Genomic DNA, 18,571 nt, shown 5'->3' on the forward strand with positions numbered 1-18,571 from the left:
CTGCTGGGCCTTTTTGAGGAGAGAGTTGATGTTGGTCTCCCACTTCAGGTCCTGAGAGACTGTAATTCACAGGAAATAGAAGGTCTCATCGGTTGACACAGGGCAGTCGGACAGCGTGAGGAGCAGCAGTGCCAAAGGATGCTTCCTGAAGTCCACGATCAACTCCACAGTCTTGGGCAAGTTCACCACAGTGCCAGGCGCTCTACTTCCTATCGATATGCAAACTTGTCACCGTCTTTGATGAGGCCGATGACTGTGGTGTCGTCTGCAAATTTCTGGAGTTTGACAGCTGGGTGGGTTGAGGTGCAGTCCGTGTAGCGAGAGGAGGAGCGGAGAGAGTACACATCCTTGCGGCACCCCGGTGCTGATGGTGAATGTGGATGAGGTGGTGTCAGGAAGCTGTAAATAGGATCCTCGCGTAGGTCACCACGCCATCGAGGTGTTCCAGGATGAAGTGCAGTCCCATGTTGACTGCGTCGTCCGCAGACCTGTTTGCTCGGTAGGCAAACTGCAGCGGATCCACCAGGGGACCTGTGACGCTCTTGAGGTGGTCCAGCACGAGGAATTCAGAGGACTTCATGACCACAGCTGTCAGGGCAACAGGCCTGTAGTCATTCAGACCCGAGATTGCAGGTTTCTTGGGGACTGGGATGATGGTGGAACGTTTGAAACAGGGCGGTACTTCACACAGTTAGAGATCTATTGAAGATCTCTGTGAAGACTGGCGCGAGCTGGTCAGCGCAGTCTTTGAGGCACGATGGGGACACAAGGTCTAGGCCCGCCGCTTTGCTGATCTTTTGTTGTTTGAAGATACGTCTGTCATCCTGTTGGTAGATGGTCAACGCAGAAGGGGGAATCAGAGATGTGTTGGTTGTCGGTGGTGCGCCTGGGCGGGTATGTGAGGTGAAAGTGTCCTTTTCAAATCTTCAGTTGAAGGTGTTAAGTCCTCAGCTAGTCCTGTATTGTTCCTTGCTTGGGGGGATGGTCGCTTGTAGTTGGTTCATGATTGTCATCCACGGCAGACTGACTTAGAGTTGTTAGCAGTAAACTGTTTTTCCAGCTTTTCTGCATAATTCCTCTGTGCTATGTTAATTTCTTTTGTCAGCTGTTTCCGAGCGCAATTGTACAGGGCTCTCTCCCCACTTTGATTGGAGTCCTCTTCAGCCTGGCGAAGAAATTTGGCAGTGACCCACGGTTTGTTGCTATTCAACATGTGAAATGTCTTTGTTGGTAAACACACACCTTCACAGAAACTGATATAGGATGTGAAACTGATATAGTCATCCAGGCTGCCAGTTGAAGTTCACTCCAATCTGTGCAGTCAAAACAGTCTTGAAGTTCTATCTTTGCTTCATTGGTCCACTTCATCGCGGTTATCACCACAGGCGTATCACTTTTAAGTTTGTGCCTGTAGATTTGTATGACGTGAATTAAGCAGTGATCAGACGAGCCCAGAGCTGCACGGGGAATATTACAGTATCCGTCATTTAGCGTGGAGTAGGAGTGGTCTAGAATGTTGTTTTTCCTGGTGGGACAGTAATGTGCTGTTCGTGTGTGCTGAGTTCTGGTTGACCTTTGCTTTGTTCAAGTCCCTAAGAATAATGAGGGGTGAATCTGGGTTATTTTTTTCAAGTTCGTTTTCTTGTTCAGAGAGCGTTTGTGTAACCCTGGAGATGAATGTAAACAACGGCGAGGATGAAAGAAGCAAACACGTGTGCCGAATAGAATGACTTACGGTTCAAAAACAGTGACTCCAACTCCGGGCTGCAGTATGTGGAGAGCTCCATGACGTCGAGACACCATTTTTCATTAACAAAGAAGCATATTCCGCCGCCATTTGTATTCCCCAATAACTCTGTAAAGTAGTCTGCATGGTGTAGTTGGAAGCCCGGAAACAATACGGCACGTTCACAAAGCCATGTCTCTGTGAAGCACAGGGAGGCAGAATGTCCAAAGTCTTTAATAGTTCTTTGTGAGAAGCTGAAGCTCGTACATTTTGTTGGGTAGGGAACGTAGATTTGCGAGATGAATCGACGGGTATGGCATTCGGAATCCTCACTTACGGAGGTTGACCTGGACTCCAGCTCGCTTCCCTCTGAGGTGTCGCCTTCGCCTCCATGCACTATAGCCCGCGGCCGCCCCGGCGGTGGGAAACTCCGAGGAAAAACTGAGCGGATTTGTGAAAGTTGGTGAAAGAAAGTCCGCAGTAATGTTTAGCAAGTCTTCCCTTGTGTAAGTCCTGTAAAGTCTCCAAAGACGAATGAAAAACACAAAAACATGGACAGTACTAGAGAGCGCATTACAGAGGCGACCACACGGTTAGGCGCCATCTCTTCCTCATTAGTGCACTTCCGACCCACTCATGCGGAGTTCTGAACACACGCACACAGACGTCACACACACACACTGAGTTCCCTGTCACACTGATGTCAGACAATGCCCGTAACAATGGTGTGTCCCATCCCGCGCCGCCAAGTACGCTATCTACCAAGGCTACTCTCCAATCGATGTATTCGGCACCCCGATCTATACTATCTTAAATGTCTCTGATAGCAGAAGAACGACACTCAAAATTAAATGTCGATACGTTTGATATTTTAACATTTGAGGGACTGTATTTGCAGCGTCGTATCAGAAAGGGAATCAGTGGTATCAATCATTAGCAGACGTACAGAAGGAGCAAATAGCTGCACACTCTCCATGCAGCATAAGCCATACAACGCAAATCACACGTAAAGCGCCTCTCACTGGCCAGGAGGTGAATCGACTCAGAGGATTTGTTGAATCGATATTGAATTGTGGGGGGAAAAATTGCAATAGATTAATAAATCGATAGTTTTACCCACCCCTAGTAGACGCTAGAAATTTAGCAAAAGTAGTGGTGTAACGACTCATTCATTATACTGATGTACCGATTTATATTGCTACGAGCCAACTGGATTGATCTGTGCTCGGCAAACTCCAGAAGCCTTCTGGTTGATTTAATTGTTTTAAAAGGTAATGAATCGGTTGCATCGATAATCGGAAATAATCCATTGGTTTTTATGCACGGCAGACTTTATTAGAGGTGTGTATGTGTTGTATTTCCAAGAAAAATGCTTGCTATTCCTTTTACTTTAAATGTTTCAGTTAGCATGGCAGTTAGCACTGTCAAGGCTACATTGTTCTTCGTCTCTAAATTTCATTTCCACACCCCACATCTAATCACTCCATTCTGTAGCGCCCCTAGTGGTTGGATGAGACATCACAGTATGTGTGTGTTGCTTTTTAATCACTTTTATTGCCGTTTAAGATGTCGGCCTGTCTGGTAGATGGCAGATGAGAAGGAGGCAAGCAAGGAATGCTTCTCAATTCTTATGTATAAGGACGGTGTGTGTGACTCGCAGCGCTCGTCGTGTATGCTGAAGCTCGCTAGCCCTAACAGAGAAGAGATGCGTTTCTGATCAACATCGTTCAGCAGTGATAAAGTGTAAGTGTTGCAAATGTAATTATCGTATCGTAAATGTGTACAGTAGAAATGCTGAGAGCTTAGCTGAATGCGCGACCAAGTGCAACCATCGAAGAAACATTTGTAGCTCTGAAAGACCAATAAAAGAGTACGAGGACGAACTTTGTGGCACAAAAGATGAGAACTTCTACACGCTGTTTCCAAGGCTCACTTTGTGCTCCAAAGACAAGGTTTGTTAATTTATTTAGCTCTCTATGTACTATTAACACTATTCCGAAAAGATTTTTCTCATGAAAACCTCACAGTGCTTAGTTTCTAGCCAATAGTATTTGACCGTGGGATTCACCAGGGATTCTCAAACTTTGGGTCCAGCTAGACTCCTTACAGTGGAGACAATTTTCCAAGGATCCCCTCATAATTCTAACACCAATTTAACATCTCTTTTTTACCGAGCAAGTAAAATCATATCTGAAATAATATAGATAACAATAAATTTATGATTTCCCCTTTATTGCGAAGCAATAGAAATACATAAGGAAAATCTTAATATTTAATGACCATAAATAATTAATATTTAATGACCATAAATAATTTTGCCTTATGCCCTTACAAGAAACAACAAGAATTTAGGTAATTTCACCTGCACTGTCCAGTATGCAGATATTCACAGTCACATTGGATGAATTTTTGGCTAAAAAGTTACTGAATCGATTCTCAGCCACTGAATGATTTCAGATCGTATTGTTGTAAATGAACCAATAACGTCCTTGAACCAAATTGGCATCCATGAATCATGATACGAATCGAATCGTTGCTAAAATGAATCGTTACACCCCTCATCCGAAGATTTAAGATTTAGACTTTACGGATCAATCGCGATAATTCTGATAGAATAATAATTAAATAGATAATTCTGAGGGACCGCTCGTTCGCACAGGCGTGTCTACCTTAAAAGGCACAGTTTTGGCCGCAAATGTGTACATTAGCGGGGTGTGGGGTTGGTTGGGGGACGACAGGCAAAGCTGCGTGGAAGTTGGAAGAGGGAAGAAAAAATAAATAAAAATAAAAAGTCAGCTGAGGGAGCGGGATTTCGCACTGGTGTACTTTCTAATCCTCGCATCCATGGCAGATTCCAAGCAACACTTCTGACAAGTGTTGTTACCACATAACGAGGATGAGGAGTAATTAACAAAGACACCATGCCAACCGCTAAGCTATCTAGTAATGTGTGAAACACCAGAATAATTACTTAGGTTGTACCATAGGCATAATTTGCGGGGGTGACACGGTGGACAATTTTTCATTTTGTCCCCTGTAGTTTTTTACCATCCACAAGCATTGTTACACAAGAAGAAATGGAGATGCGAGAAGCACTAGACACGACGAGTGCTAGGACCACGCAGAAAACACCCAACAATTACAGCAGCATTGGTTGATACTATCAACCAATATCAACATGATAGTACTCTAAATGACACTTGATTGGCTCAATCACGTCGCTAAGATCACCTTTTCCTCCTGCCAGCCAAATGCAGCGTACAGTGTTCAATAGTGATGTGACGGTCGTGAACAAAACGGTTCTAAGATCCGGATCTTTGAAGCAAACGATGTGAGCCGGCTCATGATAGGGAGCCGCTTTCGACGTTCACTTAAGACAGAGACCGCACATGTATGGTCAATATGTGTGACCTGTCTCTCTAACTACGTGAAGCAGAAGTGGGGAGGGGCGGGAGCACACACAGCAGCACACAGACGAAGAAAGAAGATTGAGAAACCGAGCAAGGGGTGATAAATGAAAACACAAATGTGTTGGTAAGGAATAGGAAAACGAGTGATAGTGATGAGTGAAAAGGAGGAAAATCTGGACACACTTTAATGACAATACAAAGGCAGTGTAAAGTCTGAATAAAAAGAAACCAGATCAGCTCCTCAAAAGCTGAGACGATAGATAAATTATCTGAATACAGATTTTTTATTTTTGTTTCACATTTTAATTTATATTCTGTTGTGTTAAGTGTTTTGCAGTGATTCTGTGTTGGTTGACTTGAAATTTAATACAAAAAAGTTCAACTTAAAATATTAGTTGTAAATATTTATGCTTGTTTTTGTATTGTATTGTAGCACCAAGTAGAGTGAATAAATAAAGGCATCCATCCATCTATCCATTTTCTGAGCCACTTCTCCTCACTAGGGTCGCGGGCGTGCTGGAGCCTATCCCAGCTGTCATCGGGCAGGAGACGGGGTACACCCTGAACTGGTTGCTAGCCAATCGCAGGGCACATACAAACAAACAACCATTCACACTCACAGTCACACCTATGGGCAATTTTAGAGTCTCCAATTAATGCCCGGAGAAAACCCACGCAGGCGGGGCCAGGGATTGATCCCGAGTCCTCAGAACTGTGAAATAAATATATTGGAAAGTATTGTAGTTTTCCCCATTATTATGCATAATCTGGCATTATTTTTGCATAATAAATTCATTTAAGTAACAAAAAAAATCTGAAGAGTCATTCAGGAGCTGAAAGAGGCGGCTCTTTTTAGTGAGCCGATCCAAAAGAATCTGTTCGAGTCTGTGCAACGAGGAAGTAGCAGAACACTGTGCGTGTGTGCCAAATATAAAAAGATTGCTACCTCCTCCTAAAAGAGGCAAGTTTCCTAATCAATGTTTGAAAATCAGTGAGATGTTCATGAGACAGCCGCCAGGACCTCCCGACTCCAGTGACTTAAAAACAGGTGGAGGAGCGAAGAGCAGTGACAGAGGACAGAGGCAGAGACAGTTGGTTCTGCAAGGGCAAGTTGAAGAAAGGGTACGTTGTAGTTAAAAAATGAGTTGATGGACAGACACAATAAGTAGGAGGATACAGTCCCCTTCGAAAGTATTGGAAAGGCGAGGTTAATTTAAAAAATAATAATAATAAATAAATAATAATAATAATTTATTGAATTTCTTGTTGTATACTGAGGACATTTGGGTTTCAGATCAAAAGATGAATATGAAACAAAATTTCAGAATTCCAGCTTTTATTTCATGGTATTTACAGCAAGATGTGTTTAACAACTTAGGACAGACCACCTTTTGTTTGAAGCCACCCACTTTTCAAGTGAGCAAAGGTATTGGAACATGTGACTGATGGGTGTTTCTAATTGCTCAGGCGTTGCCTTTTAGACTGATTGATTAAACATTAGATAGCGCTTGTTTTTGGCTTTAGGTTTCACCTATGAAAACTGCATTTGCTGTTAAGCAAACATGAAGACCAGAGAGCTGTCTATGAGAGAAAAGCAAACGATTTTGAAGCTGAGAGAAGAGGGAAAATCAATCAGAGCTATTGCACAAAAATTGGGCATAGCCAATAAAACAAATTGGAATGTCCTGAAAAAGAAAGAAACTTGTGTAGTGAGCAACAGACATTGAACAGGTCGGCCAAGGGTATCAACAGCAGTTGATGACAGAAACATTGTGACAGCTGTGAAGAAACACCGAAAGACAACAGTCTGTGACATCACTGTCAACCTCCACAGGGCAAGGTTGAACGTATCCCAATCCACTGTCCAAAGAATACTTCGAGAGAAGAAATATACAGGCCATACCACAAGATGCCAACCACTCATCAGCAAAAAGAATCGGAATGCCAGATTGGATTTTGCAAAGTACAGCGATGACCAAAAAAAATGTTGAAACGTGTATGGACTGATGAGACCAAGATAAACCTCTACCAAAGAGATGGAAAGGCCAAAGTACCGTAATTTCTCGTGTATAATGCGCACACGTGTATAATGCGCACCACCAAAGTTGACCTCAAAATTCTGGAAAACCCGTCAACCTAAAATGCATTCTTACAATGCATGATTTTGCTTTGACACGTGATCAAAACAAAGTATTAACTGTATTTTGTTAGTTTTTTCAAAGAATTATTCTGAAATTAAGCACTTTATTTGTACAAGTAATTATTTTTATTGACTTGTTCTTATGAAATTTACAGTACTAATTTTATTTAGTAAATGTGAAAACATACAATTGTGCTCATATATTTGATTACCCAGGCATAATTTGTAAGATTGGTACAATTATTTAAAGAAAACATGAAGGGCCAGGAGAAACTTGTTTAATTTCAATTTAATGGGATTCAAATTAAACTGTCAAGCATTTCAGAAAAGCATTATCATGAAACAAAACATAACCATAAAGAAGTGATAGTTGTTGTTCAGTCATCAGTGAGGGGGGGGGGGGGGGGGGGGGTGCATTATACACGAGAAATTACGGTATGGAGAAGGAAAGGATCTGCTAATCAGAATCATCTTTATTTTGCCAAGTATGTCCAAAAAACACACAAGAAATTTGTCTCCAGGAGTTGGAGCCACTCTAGTACGACAACAGACAGTCAATTGACAGAGAATACTTTTGAGACATAAAGACATTGAGAAAAACACTGAGCAATAAAAGGTTGCTCGTAATGCCGGTAAAAAAAAGAAATTTGTTTGTTTTTTGACAACTGTGCAAAAAGACGCACAGTCCTCTAGCAATTAGAGCAGTTTGAATGACTAATATAGCAATAGTCCGGTGCAATGACCACTGTGCAAAGGGCGCCGAGATTTCAAGTAAGGTATGCAGTTTAAAGTGACTAGAAGTGCGATATTTTGGGACAATGTCGATTGTGCAAATGTTGCAGATACTCCTCAGTCAGTGTGCAAGTGGTGCAGAAGCTACTCTGGCATGAGTGCCCAGTATTGGTCAACAACAACAGATATACAAATAGTGCAGCGTGGCGAGACTACCATCGTGAGTGCACGAGTAATGTACAATTGGCCAAACAGAAATGTGACAACAAACTCAAGACAAAGAATTGGCGGCATGTTGCAATTCAATTTTAAGTTAGTGGTGTGAGAAGTTGATGGCAAGAGGGAAGAAGCAATTGGAATGTCTGCTAGTTTTAGTTTGCATTGTTCGGTAGCGCCGACCTGAGGGATGGAGCTGGTGACCAGGGTGTGGAGGGTCCAAGAGGATTTTGCACGCTCTTGTCTTTGTTCTGGCAGCGTGCAAGTCCTCAAGGGTGGGTAGGGGGGTACCAACAATCTTTTCAGCAGTTTTGATTGTCCGTTGGATTTGGAACTTGTCCTTTTTTGTAGCAGCACCAAACCAGACTGTGATGGAAGACCACAGGACTGATTCAACAGCTCCTGTGGCAGGCCGTGCTTCCTCAGAAGCCGCAGGAAGTACATCCCCTGCTGGCCTTTTTGAGGACGGAGTTGTTGTTGATCTCCGACTTCAGGTCCTGAGAGACTGTAATTCCCAGGAACTTGAAGGTCTCGACGGTTGACACAAGGCAGTTGGAGAGCGTGAGGGGCGGTTGTGGCGAAGGATGCCTCCTGAAGTCCACGATCACCTCTACAGTCTTGAGCGTGTTCAGCTCCCGGTCACCAGCTCTTCCAGCTCCTTCCCTCAGGTAGGCGCTACCGATCAATGCAAACTAGAACTAGCAGACATTCCAACAGCTTCTTCTCTCTTGCGATCAACTTTGAGCGTTTGAAACAGGATGGAACTTCGCACATTTCCAGAGATCTATTGAAGATCTGAGTGAAGACTGGAGTGAGCTGGTCCGCGCAGACTTTGAGGCAGGATGAGGACACATGGTCCGGGCCTGCTGCTTTGTTAATCTTTTCAAATCTGCAGTAGAAGGTATTCAAGTCGTTGGCTAGTGTGCTATTATTCTCAGCTTGGGGGGATCATCGCTTGTAATTAGTCAGCGATTGGAATGCATGCCAGACTGATTTAGAGTCGTTTGCGCTAAACTGATTTTCCAACTTTGCTGCATCGATCCTCTTTGCAATGTTAATTTCTTTAGTCAGCTGGTTTCTAGCTCGATTATACAGGGCCCTGTCCCTGCTCTGATATGCGTCCTCCTTAGCTTGGCGAAGCTGCTTAAGTTTAGCAGTGAAAGCTGTTTTTTTTGTTCGTGTAAATGTAAACACGAGTCATGGTCTCGACAACCTTCCCAAAATGGCCGCCACGTAGGCACGAAAATCTGCCGGGTTGGCTTATCTTGTGTTAATACCTATGCCCGGGAAGCCCAATAGCTGACGTGTGAGGCCCTGTGACTTTCTTCTATCGTTTGATTAGTGAACTAGACAAATGTCACTAGCGCTTAAACTGGATCGGCGCAAACAGCGCCCAATGCAGAAGTCTGGCGCACAAAATAGTTGATAAATAAAAGTAGCGAGCAACATTTAGATAATTGAAACTGAGTAAAAGTACCGCGACTTCTTCACAGCTGAAGCGGCAGAAGTGTTTTTTCTGGTGTCGTCAACTCCTGTGACTCCAAAGCAGGTCCCGAGAGCACACAGGCAAACATCAGGCCAATGTGCTTTTGCATATTTCTCCACCGCGGAGTAATTCTCAGAAATTACATCTGTATGTGGATGGTGGATGTGTGGAAGGGATCTCGCTGCCAGCGTTCAAGGAGTACAAAACAGCCAATGATGACGACAGCGACAGCCTATTTTGAGTTCAAAACGGTGAATTTCACCGAAAGGCTACTGATTTGCATGTATAATATATACAGTGGGTACGGAAACTTTTCAGACCCCTTTAAATTTTTTCACTCTTTGTTATATTGCAGCCATTTGCTAAAATCATCAAGTTCATTTTTTTTCTCATTAATGTACAAACAGCACCCCATATTGACAGAAAAAAAACCGAATTGTTGGAATTTTTGCAGATTTATTAAAAAAGTAAAACTGAAATATCACACAGCCATAATTATTCAGACCATTTGATCAGTATTTAGTAGAAGCACCCTTTTGAGCTAATACAGCCATACGTCTTTGTGGGAATGATGCAACAAGTTTTTCACACCTGGATTTGGGGATTCTTTGCCATTCCTTGCAGATCCTCTCCAGTTCTGTCAGGTTGGATGGTGAACGTTGGTGGACAGCCATTTCCAGGTCTCTCCAGAGATGCTCAATTGGGTTTAAGCCAGGGCTCTGGCTGGGCCATTCAAGAACAGTCACGGAGTTATTCTGAAGCCAGTCCGTTATTTTAGCTGTGTGCTTATGGTCATTGTCTTGTTGGAAGGTGAACCTACAGCCCAGTCATTGCCTGGTTTTCTCAACACATACCGCTTAAAATAAAGGCCAAAAAGTTCTATCTTGGTCTCATCAGACCAGAGGATCTTATTTCTCATCATCTTGGAGTCCTTCAGGTGTTTTTTAGAAACTCCATGCGGGCTTTCATGTCTCTTGCACTGAGGAGAGGGTTCCGTCACTCACTCTGCTATAAAGCCCCGAACGGTGGAGGGCTGCAGAGATGGTTGACTTTCTAGAACTTTCTCCAATCTCCCAATTGAACCTCTAGAGCTCAGCCACAGTGATCTTTGGGTTCTTCTTTACCTCTCTCACCAAGGCTCTTCTCCCCCAATTGCTTAGTTTGGACGGCCAGCTCTAGGAAGGGTTCTGGTCGTCCCAAACGTCTTCCATTTAAGGATTATGGAGGCCACAGTGCTCTTCTGAACCTTAAGTGCAGCAGAATTTTTTTTTTTGTCACCTTGGCCAGATCTGTGCCTTGCCAGAATTACGTCTCCGAGCTCTTCAGGCAGTTCATTTGACCTCATGATTCTCATTTCCTCTGATATGCACTGCGAGCTGTAAGGTTTTATGTAGACAGGTGTGTGGTTTTCCTAATAAAGTCCAATCAGTGTAATCAAACACAGCTAGACTTCAATGAAGGTGTAGAAGGATGATCAGAAGAAATGGACAGCACCCTTGTTAAATATATGTGTCACAGCAAAGGGTCTGGATACTTTTTTAATAAATCTGCAAAAATGTCAACAATTCTGTTTTTTCTGTCAATATGGAGTGGTGTGTGTGCATGAGGGAAAAAAATGAAAAATGATTTTAGTAAATGGCTGCAATATAACGGTGAAAATTTTAAGAGGGTCTGAATACTTTCCATACCCACTGTATATATATATATATATATATATATATATATATATATATATATATATATATATATATATATATATATATATATATATATATATATATATAGAGATGTGTTGAACAACTCAGGACAGGGCACGTTTTATTTGAACCCACCCACTTTTCAAGTGAGCAAACGTATTGGAAGAGACATGATTAAATTAACTTAAAGTGAATATTCACTATTTGGTGGCATAACACTGACTTGCAATAAGTGGATCAACCATGGAATCCATTGACTTCAACAGACTGTTGCTTTCTTCATTTGAAATGAAGAATGAAATGAAGTTTACAGAAAAATGCATCCAAACTAATCAGGAGAAGCTTCATCATGCAACAAGACAATAATCCAAAACACTGCCAACACAACAAAGGACTTCATCGGGGGAAAAGTGGAAGGTCTTAGACTGGCCAAGTCAATCACCGGCCCTTAACCAAATAGAGGATGCATTTTACATCCTGAAGAGGAGACTGAAGGGGGAAAAAACAGAAACAAAAGAATTGAAAGAGGCTGCAGTCAAGGCCTGGAAAAGCATTTCAGATGGTTCACGTGAGACATTTCAGATGGTTCACGTGAGACAGTTCACCCCTCGCTATTTGCCTTAGACTTAGATTTTCCTCCCTTTTCGCTTTGATTGCATTTTACTCTGTACTTGTAGAATTAGAAATTAAATCTGACAAAATCCATAGACTCTCTCGTTTTAGCTAATTTGCATTCTTTGTCCGTCTGTTTAGTTCTGTTTTGCATCCATCCATCCATTTTCTGTTCCGCTTATCCAAACTAGCTTATCCTTCGGGCGAGAGGCGGGGAACACCCTGAACTGGTCGCCCGCAAATCGCAGGGCACGTACAAAAAAACAACCATTTGCACTCACATTTACACCTACCGGTAATTTAGAGTCTTCAATCAACCTACCACGCATGTTTTTGGGACTGTCAGACCAGGGACGCAGCTGTGTGTTTTTCTGTTGTGTTATCGGTTATCTTAACCAAAACAGTGCACATTTCTCTTACGGAGCAAACTTCAGCACAATTAGCAAACGTGAAGTGTGCCCAGCGGTCCTCCCCACTCTTGTTTGAGGAAAAGCATCATGGTGGCCTCCTTCGCCTGCTGGAGTACTTCCCCTCGTCAACTTGACCCGGCTGCACGGCACCTTGCTGCGTACCTTGAAATGGTGGCACAGGAGGTATTCGCCACTAACCTTGTGCATCACTCACTGTGTAAATTCTATCACAAAGGAGCAACACTCCTCTCACCCGTCTGCTGTGCGTTGGCTCCACTACAACACAGTGCTTTTGTTGATGACTTCTACATTGTGACTTCCTTACCGCTCCCTTCTCATTACTCGGCGCGAGTGGCTGAGTTGATAACATTCACTGAGGCCTGCCGCCTAGCAGAAGGTACATCTGTCACAATCTACACGGACTCTTGGTTTGCCTTTGGAGTGGTCGGCACCCTCTGGCGCCATCGCATCTTTTTAAAATCTAATGGTAAACCTATTCACCATGACGTTGTTGCATGTTTGCGCTCCTCGACGCCATCCACCTCCCTTCTGTTATTGCTGTCTGCAAATGTACAGCAAATACCAACATGTCTGATCCTCTCTCAAGGGAATGCAAGTGGAGATGCCGCAGCCAAGGCTGCATTACTCCTCCCTCCTCCATCTTTCCACCTCTCCTCTCCTCCCTCCTCCCCACCCTCACATGCGCCTCTTCTCATTGACCTTCACTCACGGTCTATTCCCACCGAACGCACTTTTATGACAACAGTGCAGGGTGTCTTTCGTGGATGGTGTTTGGATGGGCCCAAATGGTAATCCTTGCCTCCCTCGCTGGCTATTGTTTTTTCATTATGCAAAAATTGACACGGGTTGACACATGGGTTAAAACACGTGTCTTAAGGGGGGATGATTGCTGCAGTTCAAAGTCAGTGGTTTACGAAGGGCTTTTGCAGTTTTGCAGCTAATGATGGATTTTGTAGAATTGACACCCTTGCAAAGGCAAAAAAATACTATCTATTATGGTAGATGTGTTTTCAAAATATATTTCCGGCAAAACATGCATCTGCATCTACAGTGGAAAAAGCACTATTGACTGAAATTATTCCCAGATGGGGAATCCCGGAAAAACTTTCCTCTGATAACGGCACACACTTTGTAAGTGAAGTGATGACCCAACTTTCAGATAGGTTACAATTTGACCTCAGAACACATTGTAGTTACCACCCTCAATCTTTGGTGCAGTAGAAAAAGAAAATGGGATTTTGAAAGCCAAATTGCTTAATTTTGTGGTCACTAAATAAAACTGGATTAAGTGCCTACCAACTGTGTTGATGTATTTGAGAATGCGTGTGCGTCCAAGGCACAATGTCTCCCTTTGAGATCCTCTTTGCAGGGCCTCCAAATGTCAGATTGAACCCTCCAGGCTTCCAGATGGACACGCATCTTTACAAAGACAACATGACCAGGTATTGCACGTCTTTGACGAAATTACTCCATAAATCTTCTCAGCACCGACCAGAACAACTGATGGACCCCTACACAATATCAAACCTGGTGGGACATCAACTTGGGCCCTTTCAGGTCCTCTTGGTAACCCACACTGCAGTGAAAGTTGCTGAAAGAGCTAGGTGGGTTCACGCTTCACACTGCAAATATGGGAGTGTTTAGTTGTTGTTGTGCGCCTCCTGTGGTCCCAACTCCTCCTCTTCCATCACCTTTTGCAACAGATGGCCGGAAAGTTCAGCCTAATAAGGATAAGTAATCACCTCTGAGAAAGAGGATTCACTATTAGCATGCACTTTTAGCTACAATCAGTGCTGTTAACTGACTGCACATCGATAGGTCATAAAAGCCGAGCAAAGACCAATCATCTGTTGTCTGAATTGGCGCGCGTACACAACACACACGCGTGTGCACTTGCGTAACTAGCAGAAGAACAGAAGAAGATGACGACTTTTCCCGGGGGTTTCAAACCCCTCCTCTTGTGGTTTAGCATTACTTGCCATAATGTTCAATATGTGTATTGATCCTCCCACTTTCACAGTTTACAATTTTTCTACCTTACGAGACGTGACTATGACGAGCTTTTTTGGTTACATGCGATCGCCACTACTTCTGCTAATTTCACTTCCTGCACTACGCCCTTCATGTTCCGCACACTCAAAATCGTTCTAACTGCTATGTTTGTTCTTTCATGCCGCTGCAAACCCACATTAGTGCCTTCCCCACATCCCAATTCGCATCACCTTTTCCTTGCACCTTGACTTCTTTTGTCAGTCCACATTACCTGAACCAAACCCTCCTTGCTGAAACTGGTTCTCCTCTCCCCTATGTTAATGTTAATGTTAAATACTTTGATGGTTTTAAACCCTCAAATGATTCAGGCGTGGTCCCTTTGTTTGGCCCGGTTTCCATTCGCCCCAGAGCGAACTTCCGCTGTTTTGATATGAACAAGACCCTATTTGGCCAGCGTGTGTATGTTGAGGACGTACCGAAATCTTATTGCCAATCTATATCTGTACCATGAACACTCTAACTCCTCTTTGAGCAATTCCCAAACGCTTCCTGGTACTACTTGTCTTCCTTATATGTCAGCACCTTGCCGGCTGGGCATGTTGCCTTTTGAGGACGTGTACTGGCTTTGTGGACACAGTGTCTACACTAGACTAGTTCTCGATTGGTCGGGACGATCCGCCCCTATTGTTTTGACAGACCACTCAAACATTATTTCTGCCACACCCCATTCCCATTGTTGTAGGCTGGCCCACTTTAAGGTCCATGATCCAGTTTGGGGAATGGATGTCCCCACCGACCATAAGGTTTGATTAACAGGTACCAAGGTATTGCTCTATTTCCTCAACTTGGAGTGTGCAAGTTGATGTTGTGATATGAAACTCCAAGTTATCGCTTTTCTAGCTTTGTTAACACCACCCTGACTATTCTTGAAGCTTCACTTGTAGAAATTAATGCAATTCGTGAAGTAGCCCTCCAAAACCGCATGACACTTGATCTGCTATTGGCTTCTCAGGGCAGTGTTTGCACCCTTTTGAACCAAACCAGTTGCACTTCCATACCTGACAATGCTGGCGATTTGGGTGTCATAGCCAGTGGCATTAGAAATCTCACTGTGCTCCGTGATGCCATTGCCAGCGAAAATGTTTTTGACCCTGGCTGGTTCAATGGACTCTCCAATATAAGAGCTTCAATAACACATTTATTAAATGGGTCGAAATTTAGTTAGGGGTAATGACCACTGTTCCAATTTTTTTTTCATTGGGACGTAAGACTAAACAGGTTAATAAACAGGTGAAGCTCTTTCTTCCTCACTATTTGCACTAAATATCAAACTGCTTGCCGAGTTGATTAGAACCAATCCCCTCATACAGGGGAGAGGCGACGAAACTAATAAGAAAAATACGAAATAAGAAATTACATAAAAGAATAAGGACTAGCGGCACGGTGTGTAAATGACATACTTGAGTGAACCGGAGAATGCCCGCAGCCAGAAAAGTGCGCAGCTGCGTGTCTTTTCTGACTTACACATAATAGAGACTATGGCCCAATGTATTTTGTGGCCCTTATATTTTGAACCTATTAGTTTTTATCTTGGTTCACACCTGGTAGTTCTGCAACAGGATTAGACTGAGGTAGAACTCGGAGAAGGCCAGCTGAAGGTCTTTTATATTTCTGTGCTTGCATCTCTCTTGCTGTGATAGGGTAAACACTGTTTTCCTCCTTCGCAGACCCCGCCCATTTGTTGCAATCTCCCTCTGGGCATCCAATGATGACTGCAATTCATTTTGTAGAGTGGCAAATCTACGCTGAGCCTCTGCCAACTTTTCTGTAAGACAGAGCAAAATAAAACAGAGGCATTATATTTAATAGATGGAAGTCTCCTGTGGAACAATGAGCATCACTTATTGTCACCTCTGCATATAAAAATGTTATGTCATTACAGATTTTGTTGTTACCTGAGTAAAATGTGTTAATCTTGGCCAGTTCTTTTTCACATGTCTGGAAGAACTTCTCTTCAAACTTTGCATAATACCTTTTAACGGTGTCCTCATCTGTCACTACAGAAAGAAAACATTTACGAAAAGAAAAAGTCATTACATAATGAACATTGTTTCAAGTCCAAAAAGACATTTTGAGTTTGAACCACTTTTGATGAGATCACACCATATAGCAGCAATCAAATGCAGTGAAATATAACGCGGCATACAGTGGTACCTTAACATATGAGTTTATTCGGTGACCAAGCTGGTAACTCAATCTACTCTTCTATGAAATCCATTTTCCTCACTGAAATGAATTGAAATAAACTTAATCTGTTCCAGCCCACTCCAAAAAAAAATACTAAGTTTGTTACATTATTTTTTTTAAATAGCACTGTATAAACACAACAATAAAATAGATTGTAAAGAAATAATAGTTTTCTAAAGTGTAACTACTACCGTAATTTCTCGTGTACAGTGTGCACCCATGTATAATATGCACCCCCAAAGTTGACCTCAAAATTTTGGAAAACCCTTCTACCAATGTATAGTGCATTTTTACAATGCATGATTTTACTGCTATCCATATGATCAAAACAAAGTCTGTATTATCTGCATTTTATTATTTTTCAAATAATATTATTTTCCCCAATACCTATGTATAATGCGGACTACTGACTTTTGAGAATTTTTTGGGGGGGAGAAATGTGCATTATTTACTAGAAATTACAGGATATGTTGAGACAAGGCGGACGACTGGTTAGAGCGTCTGCCTGACAGTTCTGAGAACTGGGGTTCAATCCCCGGCCGCGCCTGTGTGGAGTTTTCATGTTCTCCCCGTGCCTGCGTGGGTTTTCTCCGGGCACTCCGGTTTCCTCTCACATCCCAAAAACATGCATGCTAGGTTAATTGAAGTCTCTAAATTGCCCGTAGGTGTGAATGTGAGTGCGACGAGTTGTTTGTTCGTATGTGCCCTGCAATTGGCTGGCAACCAGTTCAGGGTGTACCCCGCCTCCTGCCCAATGATAGCTGGGATAGGCTCCAGCACGCCCGCGACCCTAGTGAGGAGAAGCGGCTCAGAAAATGGATGGATGGATGGATGTATGTTGGGATAAACCAAAAGTCACAACTGTAGTGTTGTATGTAACGGTGCAACAATTAATCAATTAATCAACTAGTTGATTGTGAATTTATCCACAACTATTTTAATAATCCATTAATCGTTTAGAGACCTTGTTTAACTTGAAATTGTCCAAAACCTCTGAATTTCTGCTTCTCAACCGGAAATATTCTCAGATTTCTGTAGTCCTCTATGAAAGCAGACTGATTATATTTGTGTCTGACTATGACTGTCACAAAAATCAAAGTCCAATTGGAAAGTTTGCAATTTAACACCAAGGGAAGGATAACATGCAAATAAGTACTTGTATTTGTTTTGTGTGTTTGTTTCCAATAATGAAAAAAGGGCTATTTAAGTTAAAAACATAAAAACATTTTTAAAAAGCCCAGGCTACACTATGTCTCTCATGAATGGTTTTAGGTAGACTATACACCGATCTGATGGGCTTGATCGGTATCGGCCGATAATTAGTATTTTATGCTGATCGCCTTTGTCCTAATTCGCTGATCTGATCAATTATGTCATTGATCGGCTCCGCAAAAGACATTTACCCCGCGTCGCCATCGTGTACAGTATATTTAAACCCAAAAGCTAGTTTATTTTTAGCCTTGTCGCGTGTCTACGACTGTAAATATCTGACAGCCAATAAAGTTATGTTTAAAATAAAAAAACATGTCGGCGGTGTGGGACAGACAACACGTCTGAGACAGACAACACGTAATGCCTGGATCAGACTACAAGACAAATTTGGTCTTTCACAATTGCACTATGCCAGACTACTGCAATAAAATCTTTGCATCCCGTCTTTTACAATCACGGGGCTTTATCTTGTCAACTTAAACATCACCGGATACACTCATTACCATTCCGACGACATCGCAACGCGTGTATTATAAGAACAAAATGGGGAAAAACGTGTGGTGGTGGTCACTGGTGCTCAGGAGATTACGTTCATTTAAGGATTGCTTGAGGTATGTTCACGTACGTTTAGTACGATACAGCTCGCAAGCAAGCAACAAAACATTATGTA

At 42.7% G+C, this 18,571-nt stretch overlaps 1 protein-coding gene across 4 annotated transcripts in view; it reads right to left on the bottom strand.

The window, feature by feature from the left end:
* LOC133411246 (xenotropic and polytropic retrovirus receptor 1 homolog) overlaps window positions 1-18,571 on the bottom strand; it is a 230,488-nt gene that overhangs the window by 163,811 nt on the left and 48,106 nt on the right. For 3 of the 4 annotated variants that reach the window (XM_061693345.1, XM_061693344.1, XM_061693347.1), the window contains exons 3-4: window positions 16,398-16,499; window positions 16,044-16,267 (exon numbers count right to left, since the gene is read on the bottom strand). The exons of the other annotated variant lie outside the window; for it this stretch is intronic. In XM_061693345.1, coding sequence (XP_061549329.1) covers window positions 16,044-16,267; window positions 16,398-16,499 — 326 coding nt within the window. The remainder of the gene's footprint in view (window positions 1-16,043; window positions 16,268-16,397; window positions 16,500-18,571) is intronic. 4 annotated transcript variants of the gene reach the window in all.

This window comes from Phycodurus eques, chromosome 13, assembly GCF_024500275.1.
Source record: "Phycodurus eques isolate BA_2022a chromosome 13, UOR_Pequ_1.1, whole genome shotgun sequence".
NCBI classification, from domain to species: Eukaryota; Metazoa; Chordata; class Actinopteri; order Syngnathiformes; family Syngnathidae; genus Phycodurus; species Phycodurus eques.